The 19,061-nt window shown below is 35.2% G+C and overlaps 1 protein-coding gene across 1 annotated transcript in view; it reads left to right on the top strand.

Annotated features, from left to right (window-relative positions):
• The window catches only part of LOC150100137 (protein arginine N-methyltransferase 9-like), a 140,915-nt gene that overhangs the window by 58,659 nt on the left and 63,195 nt on the right, over nt 1–19,061 (top strand). Inside the window, exons 6-7 of the mRNA XM_090402507.1 lie at nt 4,673–4,840; nt 16,714–17,088. Of these exons, the coding sequence (XP_090258633.1) occupies nt 4,673–4,840; nt 16,714–17,088 (543 nt within the window). The remainder of the gene's footprint in view (nt 1–4,672; nt 4,841–16,713; nt 17,089–19,061) is intronic.

The following is a 19,061-nucleotide window of genomic DNA, read 5'->3' as shown; positions in this document are numbered from 1 at the left end:
TAATATTGCCATTGATGCCATCTGTTCATGCCTCTAATCTTTCTTAGGACTCTCATATCTGCGGTCTCTAGTCTTTGGTCAAATGTTTTACTTCTGACCCAGCTCTCAGATCCATAAGTTAAAACTGGTACACTGTCTTGTATACAGCTAATTTAGTGTTCTGACAAATTTCTCTCTTATTCCATATGAATTTATTCATTTGACTTCCCACCATACCAGCTTTGTTGATTCTCTTGTCTGTTTCGCTATTTGATTTACCATCTTCACTAAAAATCGTGCCTAAGTAGATGAAATGTTTTACTTGTTCTACAGGTTCCCTGTTCACAACACAGTTGACATTTTCAACGATTCTGCCTATTTTCATTGTCCTTTTTATTGCTGCCTTTCATACCATATCTATTACAACAGTTATCCAATTTAGTCAGGGAATCTTGCAGACTTGTAGCAGATTTATTTAGCAGTATAATATCGTCTGCATAAAGCAAAGAGCTGACATTAACATCTCCTATTTTGATATCAGGTTTAATTCCACTTACCTTCATAATGTGATCCACATGGATAATGAATAACAGAGGAGATAATGTACATCTTTGTCTGACACCAGATTTAACATTAAACCATCTTCCTGTACTTCAATTCTAACTGCTGACTTACAACTCAAATAAAGATGAAGTATTGCTTGATATAATGCCCCATTGACACCATATAACTGTAACGTATTGAATAGCTTCTCTCTTGGCACCTTGTCATATGCCTTTTCCAGATTGACAAAACTTAAATACAGATCTTTATTATATTCCCATGATTTCTCGACTATTTTTCATAAAGTGAAGATCTGATCTTGACAGCCTCTATTTGACCTGAATCCAGCTTGTTCTTCACCAAGCTTTTCTTCCACAATTCTTCTCAACCTTTTCTCAAGTATACTTGCATATATCTAATCAGGAACACTCAGTAGGGAAATACCTCTGTAATTCTCACATTCAATTTTATTTCACTTTTTATATATGGGTACTATTAGAGCTGTACTCCAATCATCAGGAATTCGTCCCTCTGTCCAGGCTTTCTGAACTATGCAGTGCAGGCACTGTAAGACTTTTATACCACCATACTTCAGCATTTCTGGTTGAATATCATCTATTCCTACTGCCTTTCCACATTTCAAGCCTTTGATGGCTTTTTTCTACTTCAAGTATAGATATGTATTCCAGATTGCATGCCTGTCAGTGTTTTTTATCACTGAGCTGTCATCACTGCTTGTTTCATTTAGCAGTTTTTCAAAGTAATTACTCCATATTTAAAGGATGTTTATTCTCCAGTTTTCATATCACCTTTATCATCTCTAACTCCTCTTACAGCACTCTTTCCTCCATTTCTAAACTTCTTCAACAACCTCCAGAATATTTTGCCACCTTCTTGATATTTATTTTCTATGTTCTTGCCAAACTCCTCCCATGACTTTTGTTTAGCTAGTTTTACACAGTGTTTAGCTTTCTTACATTTATCTCTGTATTCTCTAAGAGCACAAGCTGACTTATTTGCCAGGAACTTTTGATATGCTTTCTTCTTTTCCTTCACTATCTCTTTAACTTACTGTGTCCACCATGGAGTTCTGATTTTTCTATTCTTGCAGACAACCTCATTACATGCCTCTTTGGCTGAATCAATCAGGGTTTTCTTCAAGGCTTGCCACTGAATCTCCAAGGTTTGATTCCTGTTCTCAAACCCTTTCATTTTTTCTTCAATAATCTGTGTATTTAATCTACATTTCACTTCTGAGCTGCTCACTTTTATTCTCTTTAAAACTTTTTTACATGTAATTCTTTTCAGTATGAAATTCAATTTTATCCTGCTCAAGTCTAAATAGTGATCACTTCCAATTTCAAGTCCTCTGTTCAGGACTTGAAATTATAAGTGATCACTATCAACAATAACATAGTCAATGAGACTTTTCTTATTCCTTGCCTCTTCTCTCCATGTGAATTTGTGCACATTTTTATGTTGGAACATGGTGTTAGTAATAACCAGTCCATGTCCTGAGCAGAAATCCAACGGGCATTTGCCATTATTATTACAAAATTTTCCCAAAATATTTTTGTATGTCTGACAATCATTTCCTACTCTGCTATTTAGATCCCCAACAAGGACCAACTTTTCCTTTTTCATTGTGTCAGTTGCTTTCTCTAAAGCCTCAAAAAGTTCCTCCACTTCTACCTTAGTAGAACCTTCTTTGGGACCATAGGCACAAATAAGTCTCATTGTCCAGTTCCCCATTCTGATATTTGCCGCATTACTCTACTTGAGACTGCCTGCCATTCAAGAAGATTAGCCTCGTATTTAGTGTTGAATACTATGGCTGCTAATTCTTTTCCTCGATTGTCATTGCCTGAATATAACATTTTGTATTTATTGCTCAGAAAGATCCCACCAGTTTTTATCTTTTTTGTTTCAGTCACCCCTATTATGTCGATCTGGTGCTTATCTAATTCCTCAGCTAGCTCCATTTCTTTGCTATTCAGGCTTCTTATATTGATAGTACTGATCTTTAACTCTGGTGATGTTGAGTTGGGGTGTGTTTTCAGATTTGTTCCAGTAGCTGATCTTTTGCTGTTTTCCCTGGTTCCCTGGCGAAAACAACGGGGGCCTTGTTTAACTGAGCGACGCCCTAGCCAGCATGAAATTTTGTCATGTTGTACCATTGTTTTGTATTTTGGTTTAAGCAAATAAGAATACAGTTTGGTCGGCTAAATCCCAAATTGCCAGTCCATCCCAGTTCGTTCAGTATCAAGGTAGATACCCAACAGGGTTCACAACGAGAAGGTGAGGATTGGACATTAGGTCAGAAGCATTGGTCAGTTCTCCGCATTCTTTTAAAGGCTATGTGGAGGTCTCCTCTCAGTTATACAGCTTTGACCCTTAAGCATCTCAGGACTCATATCCATAAACTCCAAATTGCTAGCAAATTGCTAAAGAAGACCCAAGTTATGTTCAATAGCTGTATCCAACCAGAAATAATAAAAATCAATAATGATAAAATTAATCAAGTAGATCATTACATATACTTAGCACAACAGCCAATTACCATTATACTGGAAGAGAAAAATTTTTAAACAATGTATTCCTATATTGACTGGCTGTGAAACTGAATGCAAAAGAAATTCAAAAATTAAGAACAACACAATTTAGTATGGAAAGAAGTATGCATAATATCACTAGACTGAATCAGAAAAAGAATTTGTGGATAAGAAATTAAACCAAAGTATCTGACATCATAGGAAGAGTGAAACATCTGAAGTGGCAATGGGTTGGGCATATTACTCAAAGACAAGACCAATGATTGACAAAAGAAGTACTAGATTAGATTCTGCAAGAGGAAAAATGACCATGACGTTGACCTAAATCATGGTGGATTGATGATATTATCAGATTTGCAAGAGTGACATAGGAAAGGAGCCATGGACAGACAGTTTTGATGTAATCTTGGAAAGACCTTATCCAGCAGTGAATTGACAATAGCTGATTGTCGATCAGCCATTGTCTTGATATATATATATATATATATATATCAAAAATCTTGATATATATTACACAAGATCGTGATATGTCAATCTTGATATATATATATATATATATATATATATATATAAGCAGTGTAGCAGGGTGTGACAGATGCCAGGTGAACATTTCTTACCAAAGTGCATAACCCCAACTATGAAATTCAGAGGTGGCAGTGTGACGGCATGGTCTTGTTTTTCTTGATTTGGCCTTGGACCCCTCTGTTTGTGGTGCCACAAACATTAAACTCCAAGAGTTATCTGAACATTCTAGACAATGCAATGCTTCTTACTTTGTGGCGTTTCTATGGAACTGACCATTGTCTCTTTCAGCAAACCACTGCATCATGTTATAAGGCTGCTGCTGTAGCTGTGTGGTTTGTGAAAATAAACATCGCCACACTTGACTCGCCTCCACAGAGGCCTGTAAACCCTATTGAACATCTGTGGGATGAACTGGAGCATCTGGTGAGTCAAGGGACATCCACTCCATAACAGTCCAGGACCTAATTACATACCTACAGGAAGAATTGTCCAAAATTCCCATTGATTACTGTATGCTTGTGGAAAGTATGACTCATAGGAATGCTGCAGCCTTCTCAGCGAAAGGAGGTCCTATATCCTATTAAGGTTGGAACCATGGTTATTTGTTCCTCACACTGTGGTGTCTGTTGACTTCTTTTCCAGCTGTGTGTGTGTATGTGTGCACATATGACATACAGTTACTAATAACAATTACCCAAATTTTAGGCTGACTCATTGTTGAGATTTAGGCTCAGATGGGGTAGAACCTCAGCGCTCTTTTTTTAAGAAGTATTCAAATTTATAGATGAAGAGATATATTTTAAAATGTCCATTATGCTTTGGCATAATCCGAAGAATCAACCATCTCTTAAAACAGAGTGGAAAAAATAGGCTATCTTGAGTTCCATAAGAAGCATTTTTACTTTCAATGTGTTTCTCATGATATTAGCTTAATTCCCTGAAAATCAACTACATAACAGAAATATCAGAAATAAAATTTATTGATTCCGTTATTTTCTGTTGTGTATTTCATTTCACAGAGTTAAATTCTTTATCAACGTTTTTCATATTGAGTATGATACTTTGTTTTACAGCATGATAGCAGCCAGAAATGGTGCTTCACAGATATTTGCTTGTGAGATGTCTCAAGCTATGTGTATGGTAGCTAGAGCTGCATTTCAGAGAAATTTCTTGAATAATGAAATTGTTTTAATTCATAAACCATCAACAGACTTGCAAGTTCCTAATGATATTCCTGAACGGTAAGAACTATGTTTTTTTTTATTATATATCTTTTTTTTTTCATTATTTCATTTATGTTTTCATTAATTAATTTTTAGGAATGTTTATTTGAAGAAATTAGAAATAACAATGCATCTCAGCCTTAATAAATTTCCAAATAAGCTTCTTTTTTTTTTGTATGATTTACCAAGTTCAGAAATGGTAATATAAAAATATAATTGTTTTATAGATTTTTACATTTTATCTAAATTTAAAACTTTCGTTTGCATTTCAAATAGCATATAGTTGAGTCTTGTTATATGCACCTTTGGTATCTACTGAAGTTTTTGTTAGGTTGTGTTGGACCACTTTCAGAACTGGATGATGGGATCATTGCTTAAAGCCTTGTGTCTATCTGTGGTTGTATAATGTGTAAAAGAATCTCATGCAAATGATAAGCTTACCACCAGAGAAGCTTGATGGTGGTGTAACATCAACAGGACAGTTGACATAATTTGTCTCGTCTAGATTGTAGTCACCTTACAAAGTATGAATATGTTGAAAAGAAGTTGTAAATATTATAGATGCCATGGAGAATGATGATATTATCAGCACACATAAAAAAAAAAAAAAGATTGTCATCCTGACCCAGCAGCTTGAAGAAGTTAAATGTGGATGAGTTGCTAAATTTGTACAGTAAAGAACTAAGTATCAGAAAATTTTCTGACTGCAGTCATGAGCAGCAGAGAGGAATTGGGATTAAGTCCTAAGGCAATTAATCCTATGAGAAGAACACACCAAAGAATATATTGCAGGTTTTTTATGCTGATGAACATTATATGGCACTCTTTGATAAACATTATCATAGAGTACCTTGAAAATAGGTGGCATTGTGTAGCAGACCTGTGTTTGAAGAGCTCCAAAAGCTAAGTTGTTTAGTTTAGAAAAACATAGCAATATTAGTTAAAAATTGTAGTAGAAATAGTTTGCATTGTGGTATTGATGAGATTTAAGTTAAAATTTTTATTTAAATATAGTTAATATAGTCTTTCTGCATTTTAAGTTACATATTGTGGCACTTGGACACCAATGTAAAGCAGAGCAATGGTGTCCAAGGTATCTTTGTTTCATTGTTTAATTCATTCAGAGGAAATTTGTTCAGTGCAATGTCTGTGAGATGTACGCATTACCTAAAGAAAATAAGCTTGTGTTTAAAAGTGATAGTGGTTGGAGAGTGTGCCGAAAATTCTATGAAAGTGAGGGGTCAGACGTGCAGGTCAGGTTGCAAGATTGAAATGCTGGATGGAACAGCGATTACATATGAAAATGTGGTGATGGTGTAATGAAAGATAACATGGAAAGAGAGATTAAAAGTGACACAATTGAGAGAGAGAGAGAGAGAGAGAGTGAGGGAGTAAAAGTGAGGATTGAAAGAATAATAGTTTAACAGATGTAAAGAATGAAGAGTTGGCCATAATGAGAGATATAGCTTGGTTATGCAAACCGATACACAGGACAAAGCATGAACTGGAGCAAATGTAGAAACGTCAGCTGATAGCAGAAAGAAAGAAAGAATGTGAGAAAAGAGAAATGAATGTTTGACTAAGGGAGAAGGAAAAATTAATTAGAGTCTTGTATGGTGATTTTATCATAAGAGATGTGATTTTACAGAGAGAGACAGAGAGAATGGCAAAATTAGGCAAAAAATTAACAATGTTAGTGAGGCTATCAGAGCACAAAAGGGTAAAGTGAAAGAGTTAATTGTTTTGGCTGGATGTGCATACCCAGATTTGAAAGGAGAAAAGTATAATATGAGGGAGGACATGAAAGTAGCAAAAGAAAAGATTGAACAAGTTAAAATAGTGAGTAGCAAATGAGTCGATGCATAGGTTATGCAAGAGTAATGATGTGGAATTTGTTGATGTGTGGAGCGAGTTTGACAGATGAAAGAACTTGTACAGGAAAGATGGTTTGCATCTGAATGGATATGGTGTTAAGCATCCAGAAAAAGTTGTTGAATGAAGTGAAAGTGGATGTGCAAAATCAAGGAAACTAGAGCTTTTTTTGTTGGGGGGAGAACTGCTGAGCGGGTATACAGATGACAGTGAGACAATTGAGTATAAGAGTATGCATAAAATGCCTAAGTCAGTACCACAGGTAACAAAGCAGAACAGGAAGGTTTGTATAAAGCATCAGGACAGCAGTGGGCCTAATGGGCTTTTGCACTTTATGTAAACTAATGCCAGAAGAATTTAGAACAAGGGAGAGGAGTTTTGGGGAATTGTTTAGTTCATCCTGGCCAAAGGTTATTGGCATTGGTGAGACATGGCTGACTGATACAATTAGTGGGATAGAATCTGAAGGGGTCTAGTATGTTGAGGGAGGATAGAGAGAAAAGAATGGGGGAAGGAATATTACTGATAATAGCCAATGGACCGCAACCAAAGAGAGTAGAAGTTCAATTGCAGACCAGTAAAAATAGCACATTTGAGGCCATCTGGTGTGAGATAGAGCCAGTAGAACAAATTATACATATGGATGCTTCTGTAGAGCCAGTAGAACAAATTATACATATGGATGCTTCTGTAGAGCCAGTAGAACAAATTATACATATGGATGCTTCTGTAGACCCGGGGAGGGGGGGGGATAAAGGAAAATGTAAAGGATGATGGGGATAGTGTGTATCAGCAAATAAGCTCAATGAGTGTGAGTGGAGGACAGATAATTATTATGAGAGATTAGAAGGAGAAGAAGACACATGAGAAGAAAGAAATAGAATTTGTGTAGTTACTAAAGTTATGAAATTGGTGGCAATATGGTCATATTGATTATAAATAAATTCTCTGATGTAATTACTAGATCGAGTACTCTCAGTGCTAGATCATATGATTTTGACCTGAGACTAAATTTGTGGAATTTCCAGTTAAGAGGGAATATATGTGGAATTACAAAACTGATAAGTATGACAAGATTAGGAGATTGCTTGGATTAGTGTCATGGGCTGAGTATTGATAGTGCATGAGAAGGAAGTAATAGCAGACTGCATAACTAATTCAGGAGAATAAATCAAGAGGGAGTTAAATGAATGAATACCATTAAGCTGGAGCTATGAAAACAACAACAAAAATTCTGGAAGGAATTCAAGGAGAAAGGTGACAACAGGCATATGAGCAGTACAAAGCACAGGCCAGAAGGGTAACCAGTGTGGTAAGAAAGGCAAAGCAAAGTATGAAAGGAAATTAGCAATGCAGTCCAAAGATAACCCAAAAGAGTTCTTTCGGTTATGTTGCAAGTAAAAGGAAGAATGTTTATGGCAGAATGACTTTAACAAATGCTGATGGTAGGGAGGTAATTGAATCAGGTGAAATAGTAGAATTACTAAGTGAACACTTTATTAGAGTATCATCCAGGTGGTGACATTGCAATGACGAGAGAGAGGCAAAGGCTTATAGAAAGTGAGGTAAATGAGCTGGAGGTGCAAAGCATATTACCGAACCTTAATGTGAATACAGCTGTGGGATTAGATGGTATACTAGCTTGAGTTTTATTACAAGGTGCTAGGGAATTGGCAGTGCCTTTGACCACATTTAATCTAAGTCTCAGTTCTGTGTTAGTCCCAAGGGGTGGAAAGAGGAGAAAATAGTTCCATTGCATAAAGGAGGCTCTAACACTGATGTAGCAAATTACCAACCAATCAGCATATCAGGTGTCATAGTCAAGGAATTGGAGAAGTTGGTCACGAGCAAAATGCAGGAATGGATAGACAGAAATGGGAAACTATGGGTGGCTGCGGGGGGGACATGGTTTTTGTGAAGAGTGGGTCATGCCCCTAGTAACTTGCTCACATTTTACAATACTGTGACAGCTGAGTTGGAAAAAGGTAATGAATTTACAGTGATATTGCTGAATTTTGGAAAAACTTCTGACAGGATACCACATGGAATTCTAATTAGTAAATTGCAGCACTTGGGAATGGATATAAAGTTGGTGAAGTGGATAAGAGGTTGTTTAGTTGATGAAGAGATATCAGAGAGTAGCTCATTCAGGAGTGGAGTCGAGTAGAAGGGCTGTGACTAGTAGTGTGTGCCACAAGGCTCTGTTCTTGGGCCACTACTATTTAATTTGTTCATTAACAATATAGGAAAGAAACTGAGAGGAACTATTCAATGTTTGCTGATGATGCAGAATTGGGTATAGTTAATACAGATGATGCTAAAATTTTGCAGGATGATTTTGATAGACTAACAGTCTGGGCAAAGGAGAACGTATGTCAATTTTAATGTGGCAAAGTGTAAGGTTATGCATTTTGGGGCGAAAGGATTGATGGAACTGTACTCCATGAAATTGATGAAGCCTTATAAATTGATCACTGAATACCTCAACAATGTCTTCTACCATAATCATTCTTCCTTCTACTTGCCACATATCTAAAAACTCTCTAGGGTTTTTCTTCTCTTGTTTCTGCTCCTACTGCCCTTTTGTTTTCTTACTGAGTCACTCTCCTTGGTTGTTCTTTATACTCTTCCTGTAACTGATTATTGCCATTATTTATCTTGTACTGCCTCCAAAATACTTTCTTCTTCCAGATTTCATTCAGGAGTGGAGTCCAGCAGGCCTGTGACTAGTGGTGTGTGCCACAGGGCTCTGTTCTTGATTTCCATCCTCTGATGAAATGATCAGATCTACACCTTTCAATCCTTGCTTGCCCTTCTTCACATGCTGCCTGAGATAGTTATGTCTCAAGACCTCGAGAAATTCATTTTCCTTATTTCTAAATGCTATCTCTTCATTACAATCTTCTTCTTTCTTCTTCTTTTCAGCCATTTTCTGTCCACTGCTGGACGAAGGCCTCCTCCAGTTCTTTTCACTTTTCTCTGTTCTTGGCAATCATTGACCAGTTTTTCCCAACAAAATTTGACAGTTCATCTCTCCACCTTCTTTTAGGACATCCTTGGCCTTGTTTCCCTTCTTTTGGAATCCAGTTCATTAGTATGGTGGTCCATCACTCATCTTCTCTTCTGGATAGATGTCCCGTCCATTTCCATTTTAGTCACTTATGATGAAGAATGATGTCAGTGATGTGAGTCTGGCTTCTTATTGTGTGTTTTGCTTCTTATCATTTAATGTGATGCCTAGCATCAACCTTTCCATTTTTCTTTGAGTTGTTAGTTTATTTGCCAGTGCTTTTGTTAGCTACCAAGTTTCACAACCATATGTGATGACTGGAAGTATACTCAGGTTAAATGTCTTCCTTTTTAAACAGAGTGGGACATCATTGTTTTGAAAAATGCTCTTCAGTTTTCTGAATGCACCCCAGGCAAGTTGAACTCTCCTAATTATTTCCTTTTGGAGTCCCCAGTTTAGATCAATGAGATGTATGTATATGAAGAGACTCTTTCCAAAAAATTGTTTTATATTATTATATTTTTTGGTGTTACAAAATGATTCAACATGATTTTAGTTTTTTCTCTGTTTATTTTTAGACTGACTTTTCTGCTTTCATGATATAGGTCTTCTATCATTATATTAAGGTCTTCCAGAATGTTTGCAAAAATTATGATATCATCTGCATATCTTAGGTGTGCTAAGTTTCTGTTATTAATTTTTTTACCAAGGTTTGTCCAGTTTATATTATTAAATATTTCTTGAAGGACTGCTGTAAAGATTTTGAGTGATAGCGAGTCTTCTTGTCAGATGCCTTTTTCAATTTATATTTTATTGCTACTTGTGCGAAGTTGGATTGTTGCTGTTGCAGTGTGGTATATTTCCTGGAGGAGGTCCATATATTCTCCAGGAACTCCCTGATTCTGGAATGCTTTGATTATTGCATTAGTTTTGATGGAATCAAATGCTTTTTCATAATCAATAAAGGCTAAACAGAGAGGCAATTGGTTTTCTTCTAAGCTTTTTGTATTATTTGTTTTACTGCATGTATATGATCAACTGTGTTAAGACCTTTACGGAATCCTGCTTGTTCTACTGGTTGATTTGAATCTAGAAGAGGGGTTAACCTGTTGTTATTACTTTTGTGAGAATTTTGTACAGATTGGAGAGAATACTAATTGGTCTACAGTTCTTTACTTCTTCTTTGTTCCCTTTTTTAAATAACAGTATCAGAGTAGCATTTTTTCAGTTTTCTGGTATCTTCCCCTCTTCTTGGCATAGATTTAGTAAGTTTGTGACATGGTGAATTATACTGTTTCCTCCCCATTTAATTAATTCTATGTGAATTAGGTCTTCACCAGGTTTTTTCTTTTCCATTTTTCATTTGTTTTAATGCTTGTTTTATTTCATCTGAAGTGAATGGGGAGATGAATTCTATATGCAATGGAGATGAGTTATTTATATTTGATTTATCTATTGAAGGATTACATTACAATCTATACTGCCATAATTAATTAAAATTGGCCATAGTAATTACCATTCCTTTGTTCACTAATCCAAGTTGTTTATCTTCATCATCACCACCCTCCATATTCCCTGGCCTATAGCATCATCCAACTAAATATGTCTTCCTCTCAATCTCTGCTTTATGCCACACTGCTTCATAACCATTGCCACTATTTCCCTCTTTCATGTCTACCTTATGTGACATAATTTCTCTGCTATCATCAGTGGCACCCCCCCCCCTTCTTGTCCTTTCTATGTTCGTGAAAAATTCTGTATCCTTCCAATTAGGAGATTTTCTTCATTCAACCATCTTTCACTTATTCCAACATTTTTGGGCAATCAGTGAAACCATTTCATCTCCCTTATTTCTGATACTTCTGACATTTGCAAACAAAAGCTGCAGTTCATTTTTAGGTCTATAACCAGTCCTATCCAAGCCACTTCTTGGTTGTGATTTCCCCACTATGCCTGCCCTTCGGTACCACTCTCCTGATCCTTCACTTCATCTCTTACTTTTTTTCTTTTGCTTGCATCACACACTGCACTTTCATCTTACAATGCTTTCTCTAGTGCACTCACTCTAAAGCCACTCAAATGCAACCCATCATGCCTATATAATTCCATTCTTCCCTCAAACACATGTCATGTATCCACAAACCATATTCTCTTCTCCTCATACAGCTTCACTAGCTTACCATTCATGATTCTGGCTCTCCATTTCAACTCATCATTGTCATACCTTGCCAACACACTGACAACCTTTCCCACTATATTGTTATCTTTCACTCTTCTCAATAACCTCCTGATATTCACCCTTACGTGCTCCTTATATCCACTTAAATCATTTGTCCCTACAGCCACCACTAATTCTCTTGCTCATTTCCTCCTCCTGTCTATTCTCCCTCCTGGATAGCAGACCTTATGGACTCTCTTGTTAACTAATCCTCTACCAATGGAATCTCCATACATTGCTGTTCTGGAATCACTTGTCATCTCTTTTACCTTTTTTTTTTCTTTCATTCTATTCTTTGGTACACTTTCATTAGTTTCCACTAAATGCCTAATATCACTCTGCATATTCCTCATTTCATTTTTCATTTTCATCAAATTTTGCATTCTGACAATTTCACTCTCTATTACTCCTGTACTCTCACTACCTCTCATTCTATGCAACTCACTTCTATTTCGTCATTCATACTTCCTTTCATTCATACTAATCCTCTACCAATGGAATCTCCATACATTGCTGTTCTGGAATCACTTGTCATCTCTTTTACCTTTTTTTTTTCTTTCATTCTATTCTTTGGTACACTTTCATTAGTTTCCACTAAATGCCTAATATCACTCTGCATATTCCTCATTTCATTTTTCATTTTCATCAAATTTTGCATTCTGACAATTTCACTCTCTATTACTCCTGTACTCTCACTACCTCTCATTCTATGCAACTCACTTCTATTTCGTCATTCATACTTCCTTTCACTCCCTTATCACTAATGTTCTCTTCTACATTCTTGCATTCTTTCACTCCCTCAGTTTCACTAGCTTTCATTCCATTTCTTTCATGTATGTCATTCATTAACTTGTGGTCTAATATTCGCACTTCCTACAAATTCACACTTTCATCCCATCTCCTGTTCAGTCTTTCCACAAACACATCTCTTACATTTTGCCATGCATATATATTACACTCACGACATTGAACCATTTTTGAAGTCTGTTTATTAATGCCACTTGAGTTTTGCGGTGCTTGCCTACTCGCACCGGTCAACACCTGCATGGTTGATCTCATGAGTACCGCTATTGTGTTCTGTTTAAAGAAGGCAATTTCAATTAATAAATCACACAAATCATGTCAAAAATCATGCAGACATACTAAGTTATTAAAAATAAACAGTACAACATTAATTCAAGCAATATTGGTAATTATTACTCAAAATTGCACATCTTTTCTGCAGCTTTTTTTTTTCTAACACTAACATCTTATATTCCTCTTCAAGAAGAATAGGATGAGGTGAGAGACGATGAAAGAACTGGGTGACCACAAACCTATCATATATTTGAAAATATGGAAGAAGTACAGCATTTAGTTCGGTCCAACAGACAATTAAGTATATTGTTAATGGCAGAAGAATTAAGTCTAGGCAGAAAAATAGTATGAAGATTTTGATGGATGATTCAAGAATGAACAAAATTTCTGCATAGGGATTCTGCAAATTTTGAGTAACAAAAGCAGTGAAGTTTGATGTTTGTTCTGATCTTTCTTCACAAATGGCTGTTTTTGATAGAGTTATTACCGGTGATAAAACTTGGTGCTTTCAGTATGATCTGGAAACAAAATGCCAAAACAATCACTAAGACTGAAAAAGGCACAAATTTTATGATTGCAGATCATGACATTGCTTTTTTTTTTTAATATTTTTTTTTATAATAAGGGTATAGTTCAGTTCAAATTCATTAAACAAGAAAAAACAGCGAACCAACATTATTATTTAGAAATACTGGCAAGATTACTTGAAGCTGTTCATAAGAAGAGACCTGAACTTTAGTCAAACAATTGGATCATCCATTGCAACAATGCCACTGCACATGATGCAATAACAGTCTCTGTATTCACAAGACTTAGCCCTTGAAACTTTTGGCTGCTCACAAAATTGAAGAATGCCTTGAAAGGACACAAATTTTCTGACATTCGATGTCTTGTGGTAACAGTAATAAAAAGCATTTCAGAAGATGAGTTCCAGAAATGTTTTGAACAAAAGGTGTCAGTTTAATGTGGAGAAATGTAAAGTTATGCATTTTTGGATATATCAGTTACAAGCTGTGTACCACATTGATGGAACTGTAGTCCAGGAAATAAATAAAACTAGAGATTTAAAGGTGGTGGTGGTAGACAGAGAGTTAAAGTTTAGAGAACATAGCTCATAAGATTACTTGGCTATTGAAGAACACATTATCAAGTAGAGATAAAGAAGTTGTTATTCCACTTTATAAGGCATTGATATGTCCACATCTGGATTGCTGTGCTGAGGTCTGGTCTCCTGAGTTTCTTGAGGATGAGGAAGTGGTGAAGAAGATAGAGGGTGTGTGGATTGCAGAAGTTGGTTTGTAGGAGAAAAAGAGGGGATATGATAAAAACGTTTAAGTTACTTAAAAGGTTTTATGTAATTGATGCAGGGAAAATGCTTCAGCATCTGGTAGAGAGATCAGAATAAGAGATTATCCCTGGAAGTTGAATAAAGGTGTGGTTCATAGGATTGTGAGGACTAGATTTTTTGCTTGGAGAGTTGTGAATAAGTGAAATTGTTGCCAGAGTCAGTTGTGAGTGCTTTGTCTGTTAATAGGTTGATTGAGAGGTATGATAGCTTGTGCGGATAGTTTGGGTCTCCTGCGATATGTCTTCTGATTCCATGGAGGTGCCCATACAATAATTTTTTTTTTGACAATGACAAGGTTTATTATCATACAGAGTATTTACATATATATGCAATGAGACATATTATTTGTACAGTACAAAATACAGAGTACTTAATTCTTTATAAATATACATTTTTTTAAAAACTACCTAAATATTTATCCATCATATTTACATATGGGGGAGGCATAGAACCAACCACCTTATCCTCGTATAATGGTTGCAGTTATAAGGAATAGAAATCCTTGACACAGTAAAGGTAAAAGAGGGGAAGATTAAGAAAGAAAGAGAAAGAAATTTACATATGGATTGGTACGAATGTGCATACAATTCACTATACAATGCAGTAATACAACACATAGTTCAATAGTAGTAATAATAATGCAATGATTTTATATTAAGATACATAATTTTCTGCATTTTGTCTTTTTTGTTTTTCTTTCAATATTTTTTTTATAGATTCTGTATTTAATACAGATATTTTACTTCTCTACAAAAATTCAGCATACAAGTTACTGAGTACATTCTTTTTGATATACTTGTTTGTTATTGTGGGTGGCATTTTTGCTTTCTTCCTTGAAGCTTCTGCAGAGCTTATCTGAAGAAGATAATAGATGGTGGTGGTTTCGTGGTTTTGTTTCAATCACGAGCCAGTTGTATATTTAACTGTTTATATGTATGTGCTTGGAAACATATATATGAAGATATACTGTCTGACCACAGATGTGAAAACCCTGGCTGGAAGACTCAATTCATCTTGAAGGGGGAGAAAGGAATAAGGCGATGTACAAATTTGTCTAACACACGAAATCATATGCTTTATACATATTTTCCAACTATTGTACAAGCAAAATAGTTACCATTTTAAAAACTAGAATTTTCATAAAAGAAAAACTAATTTTCCAATGTATAATAATAAACACTTATCCCATGAAACACATTGATTACCCTATTATCGGAATGGATTTGCCTTCTTCTGCCAGGTGCAGAAGTGTCAAGGGTTTCTGCATCTGTGGTTGGATTGTGTGTGTGTGTAAATGCTTTTTTCTGGTTGACATGTAGAGGCGAGTGCATGTGTTGATGGATTACCACTTCATGAGCCTGTTTTAATCTTTTTGAAGGGAGGGGGTTGATTTGAATGTGGTGTGTTTGTGTCCTTTTAATGGTGTTTGAGAGGAATTTGTTATAAGTTTGTTTGTTTGTGTGTGTGTGTGCATGTGTAATTTCCCTCTAATTTTCAGTCTTGCTATAATATCTATATAGAGCCTTCTTCAGATCTCTGTAGGTCTCTAGGTTTCTATTATTGAATGAAAAATTCGATGACCAAAACCTAGGAACCATATTCGATGACAGAAACCATGTCAGATATGTAGAAGCTTCGGGTGGCTTTTCCATAGTGATTATGATACTTATATGTTATGTAGTTTGTGGACTTGTTATCTAATATGATATCTAATATCTGGTTACTCTGTAAGTTGGACTGAAGTGATATTTTAGCATGATTGTGTAGTGGCATAAGTTTTTCACCTTAAATATTTTGTTTTCTGTTCCTTGCTGCCTGTATAAGTGTTTGCTGTTCTCTTTGTTCCTAGAATATCAGTTTTACCATTTTATTTTGCAACAGTTATATTCTGTTAAGTTTGTAGTCTGAGCAGAATGCATATGATGTAATTGCATATCTTAAAATGTTTTCACATAATGCTTTATAGATTGGTATTTTTATGTGTGTCAGAGCAGTGTCTTTTTTTTAATCAATATAGTTTGCTTGCTATTATCCTTAGTTTGTTGTGTAGATAATTTGTATTGCTATTCCAACAACAATAGTAATAATAATAATAATAATTAAGATATGCAAAGTATCAAAAAAAAAACATACCATTGATTCTTACTATCCTAGTGGGACCGAAGGTTTGGTTTGGAATAGTGGAAAGCATATTGCATTGTTCCAAACCAAACCTTCGTGTTTTTTGCAAATGTTATAGCAAATATTTTTTTTGCATATTGCAAATGTTATAGCAAATATAACATTTGCTATAGCAAATGTTATATTTACATGACCTATGCCACAATTTTTTAAATCTTTATACATTTTTTATATATTATTTTCAGAGTATCCTTGGTTGTCACAGAAACTTTTGATTCCGGATTATTTGGAGAGCATATTCTTGATATTCTTCATCATGCCTGGGAATATCTTTTACTTCCACCAGCAGTTGGAAATCAATGTTCTCATATTACCAGATATCAAAACGTAGCTGGGTTCACTCGTAATGTATATACTCCTTCAAGGCAAAATGAACTTGCATCATTACTTCCAAGAAAGCATGTCGATAATTGCGAATCAAATTATGCCTGCTTACCAAATACTTCTAGAGAACAACCAGATATTACTTCATCTACAGTTCTTCATGGAAGTGTGATACCCCAGAGAGCAGTTGTGTGGGCTTGTCCTTTAGAAAGTAAATGGATCAGAATGTGCACAAAGTGAGTATATAGTTTAATATGATAGTTTTTTGAAAGGGAATAACTCTTCTTCTGTGTTCAAATATTATTATTATTAAGAGGAAGTCAGGAACTCATCGCAAGAGGCCATACCATTCGCACTAGCTGTCATACCTGTTCTTGAATTCATTCACACTACAGGTGTCCGTCACTTTATGCGATTAATTGGTTCTATGAAATAATGGCGTAACACGAAATTGCATAAAGTGAGTTGAATTTAGCATGGGTGAGATAGGGATAGGGGTTTCTTCAGAAGGATAAAAAAATGAACTTTTACACCTGTGAGCAAAAGAAATTTTAATGAATGAATTATTTCATATTCTCATCAATTTCATCAATGCTTGGATTATGTCCTAGTGCATTGTCCAGAAGCAGAAGAATTTTAAAAGGTACATTTATCCTGTCACAATAAGCCTTCAATTCACGATGCAGTTCATTGCAAAAGAAGGACTCAAACACAGCTCCAGTAATCCATGCTTTTTTTATTAGACTGCCGTACAACAGGCAAATCCTCCTTTGAGTGCGCTTGGGTGTTCGGAGTGATAAACCATCAGTGCTTTAGTTTTATGATCTCCAGATGCATTTCCTCCTAACAGCAAAGTAGACATCCTTGGAAGCTTTAAAACTTGGGACCCTCTTTTCTTGTGCTGATAGAAATGTTCTACTCAGCATACTCTTCCAGAACAACCACGTTTCGTCGAAATTGAACACTTGCTGAGGCAATTGTTCAATCTCGACCATGTTCCTGAACACTTAGAAATTTTGCTGGAAAGTTCTTAGCAGCAACAACATCAGCTCCTGCAGCCTCGCAAGCTGACTGGTGAAACTTGCAGCAAAAGATTGCATTTTAGGATCAGGATCTATAGCATTCAAATCATCAAACAAACTTTTCGCTTTAGCCTGGATAATCAAGGTGGATAAAGGAACAGCATGTTGATTTTCATGTTCAATCCATTGGGCCAACATCCTTTCCAATTTCTCCATAATTGTACCTTTATCTGTATTATCTTAGTTGTTGACATTCTAGTCGCACTTTTACAACTTTCTTTTATTTTCTCTGCTTGATTTCTTATTGTTCTTAAAGTTGATTCCGAAATTCCTGTAGCTCTGACTATGTCGACTGTGCGTTCATTATGTTCATATCTCTTTATAACTTCTAATTTTTCCTCCAGTGTTATAGCTTTTCTCTATTTTTTTAGTCTTTTCTAAGTAATTTGGAAGTTTTTCTAAATAATTTAGGATTTAGAACATATAAACTTCTAATTTTTCCTCCAGTGTTATAGCTTTTCTCTATTTTTTTAGTCTTTTCTAAGTAATTTGGAAGTTTTTCTAAATAATTTAGGATTTAGAACATATAAATAGAAGTTTTCACATTTTTGAAAAAGTTGGGATATGAATGAAATAAAAAGTTAAGATGATTTAATGAAAGTTAATGTTTGCACAAAATGATGAAGTAAAAAGTTAGTGAATTTTAAAATGTTTTCAAATAGGCTTATTCAAATTAAATTTAAAAAAAATTAAATAAAAATTAAAAAGGCATATATTTTAGTGAGACTTTGGATAGCTAAATTGGACTACTGGAGTTTTAAATGTAGGAGATAACAGGGAACGAAGATTATTTTCTTGGTTCATGTTGGTTAAGAGGTATTATTTTTATAGATATTGTTAATAAAAATGAACGAAATAAAATTCCATATAAAATGTTTTAAATGGAAGAAACAAATGTCTCTTCTGCTCATGGCAGGTTGAATTCCTCAAAGACAAATTTTTGCCATTTCTTTCTGTGTAGTTCTGGTATGGAGTTTAAGTGTGTGCTTTCTTTTATGCTGTCAATCCATCTTTTTCTTCTTCCTTTTCTGGACTGTTCTTCAATTCTGCCATTTAATAATATGTTTGATAGTCTTTCTATGTTCATTCTTGAAACATGTCCAAACCAGCTTAATTGGCTCTTTTTT

This window comes from Typopeltis vanoorti, chromosome 13, assembly GCF_054136105.1.
Source record: "Typopeltis vanoorti isolate ZY-2024b chromosome 13, IOZ_Tvanoo_1.0, whole genome shotgun sequence".
Lineage (NCBI taxonomy): Eukaryota > Metazoa > Arthropoda > Arachnida > Uropygi > Thelyphonidae > Typopeltis > Typopeltis vanoorti.
The sequence above is the reverse complement of the archived record's forward strand: the minus strand, read 5'-3'. Positions and strand labels throughout refer to the sequence as shown.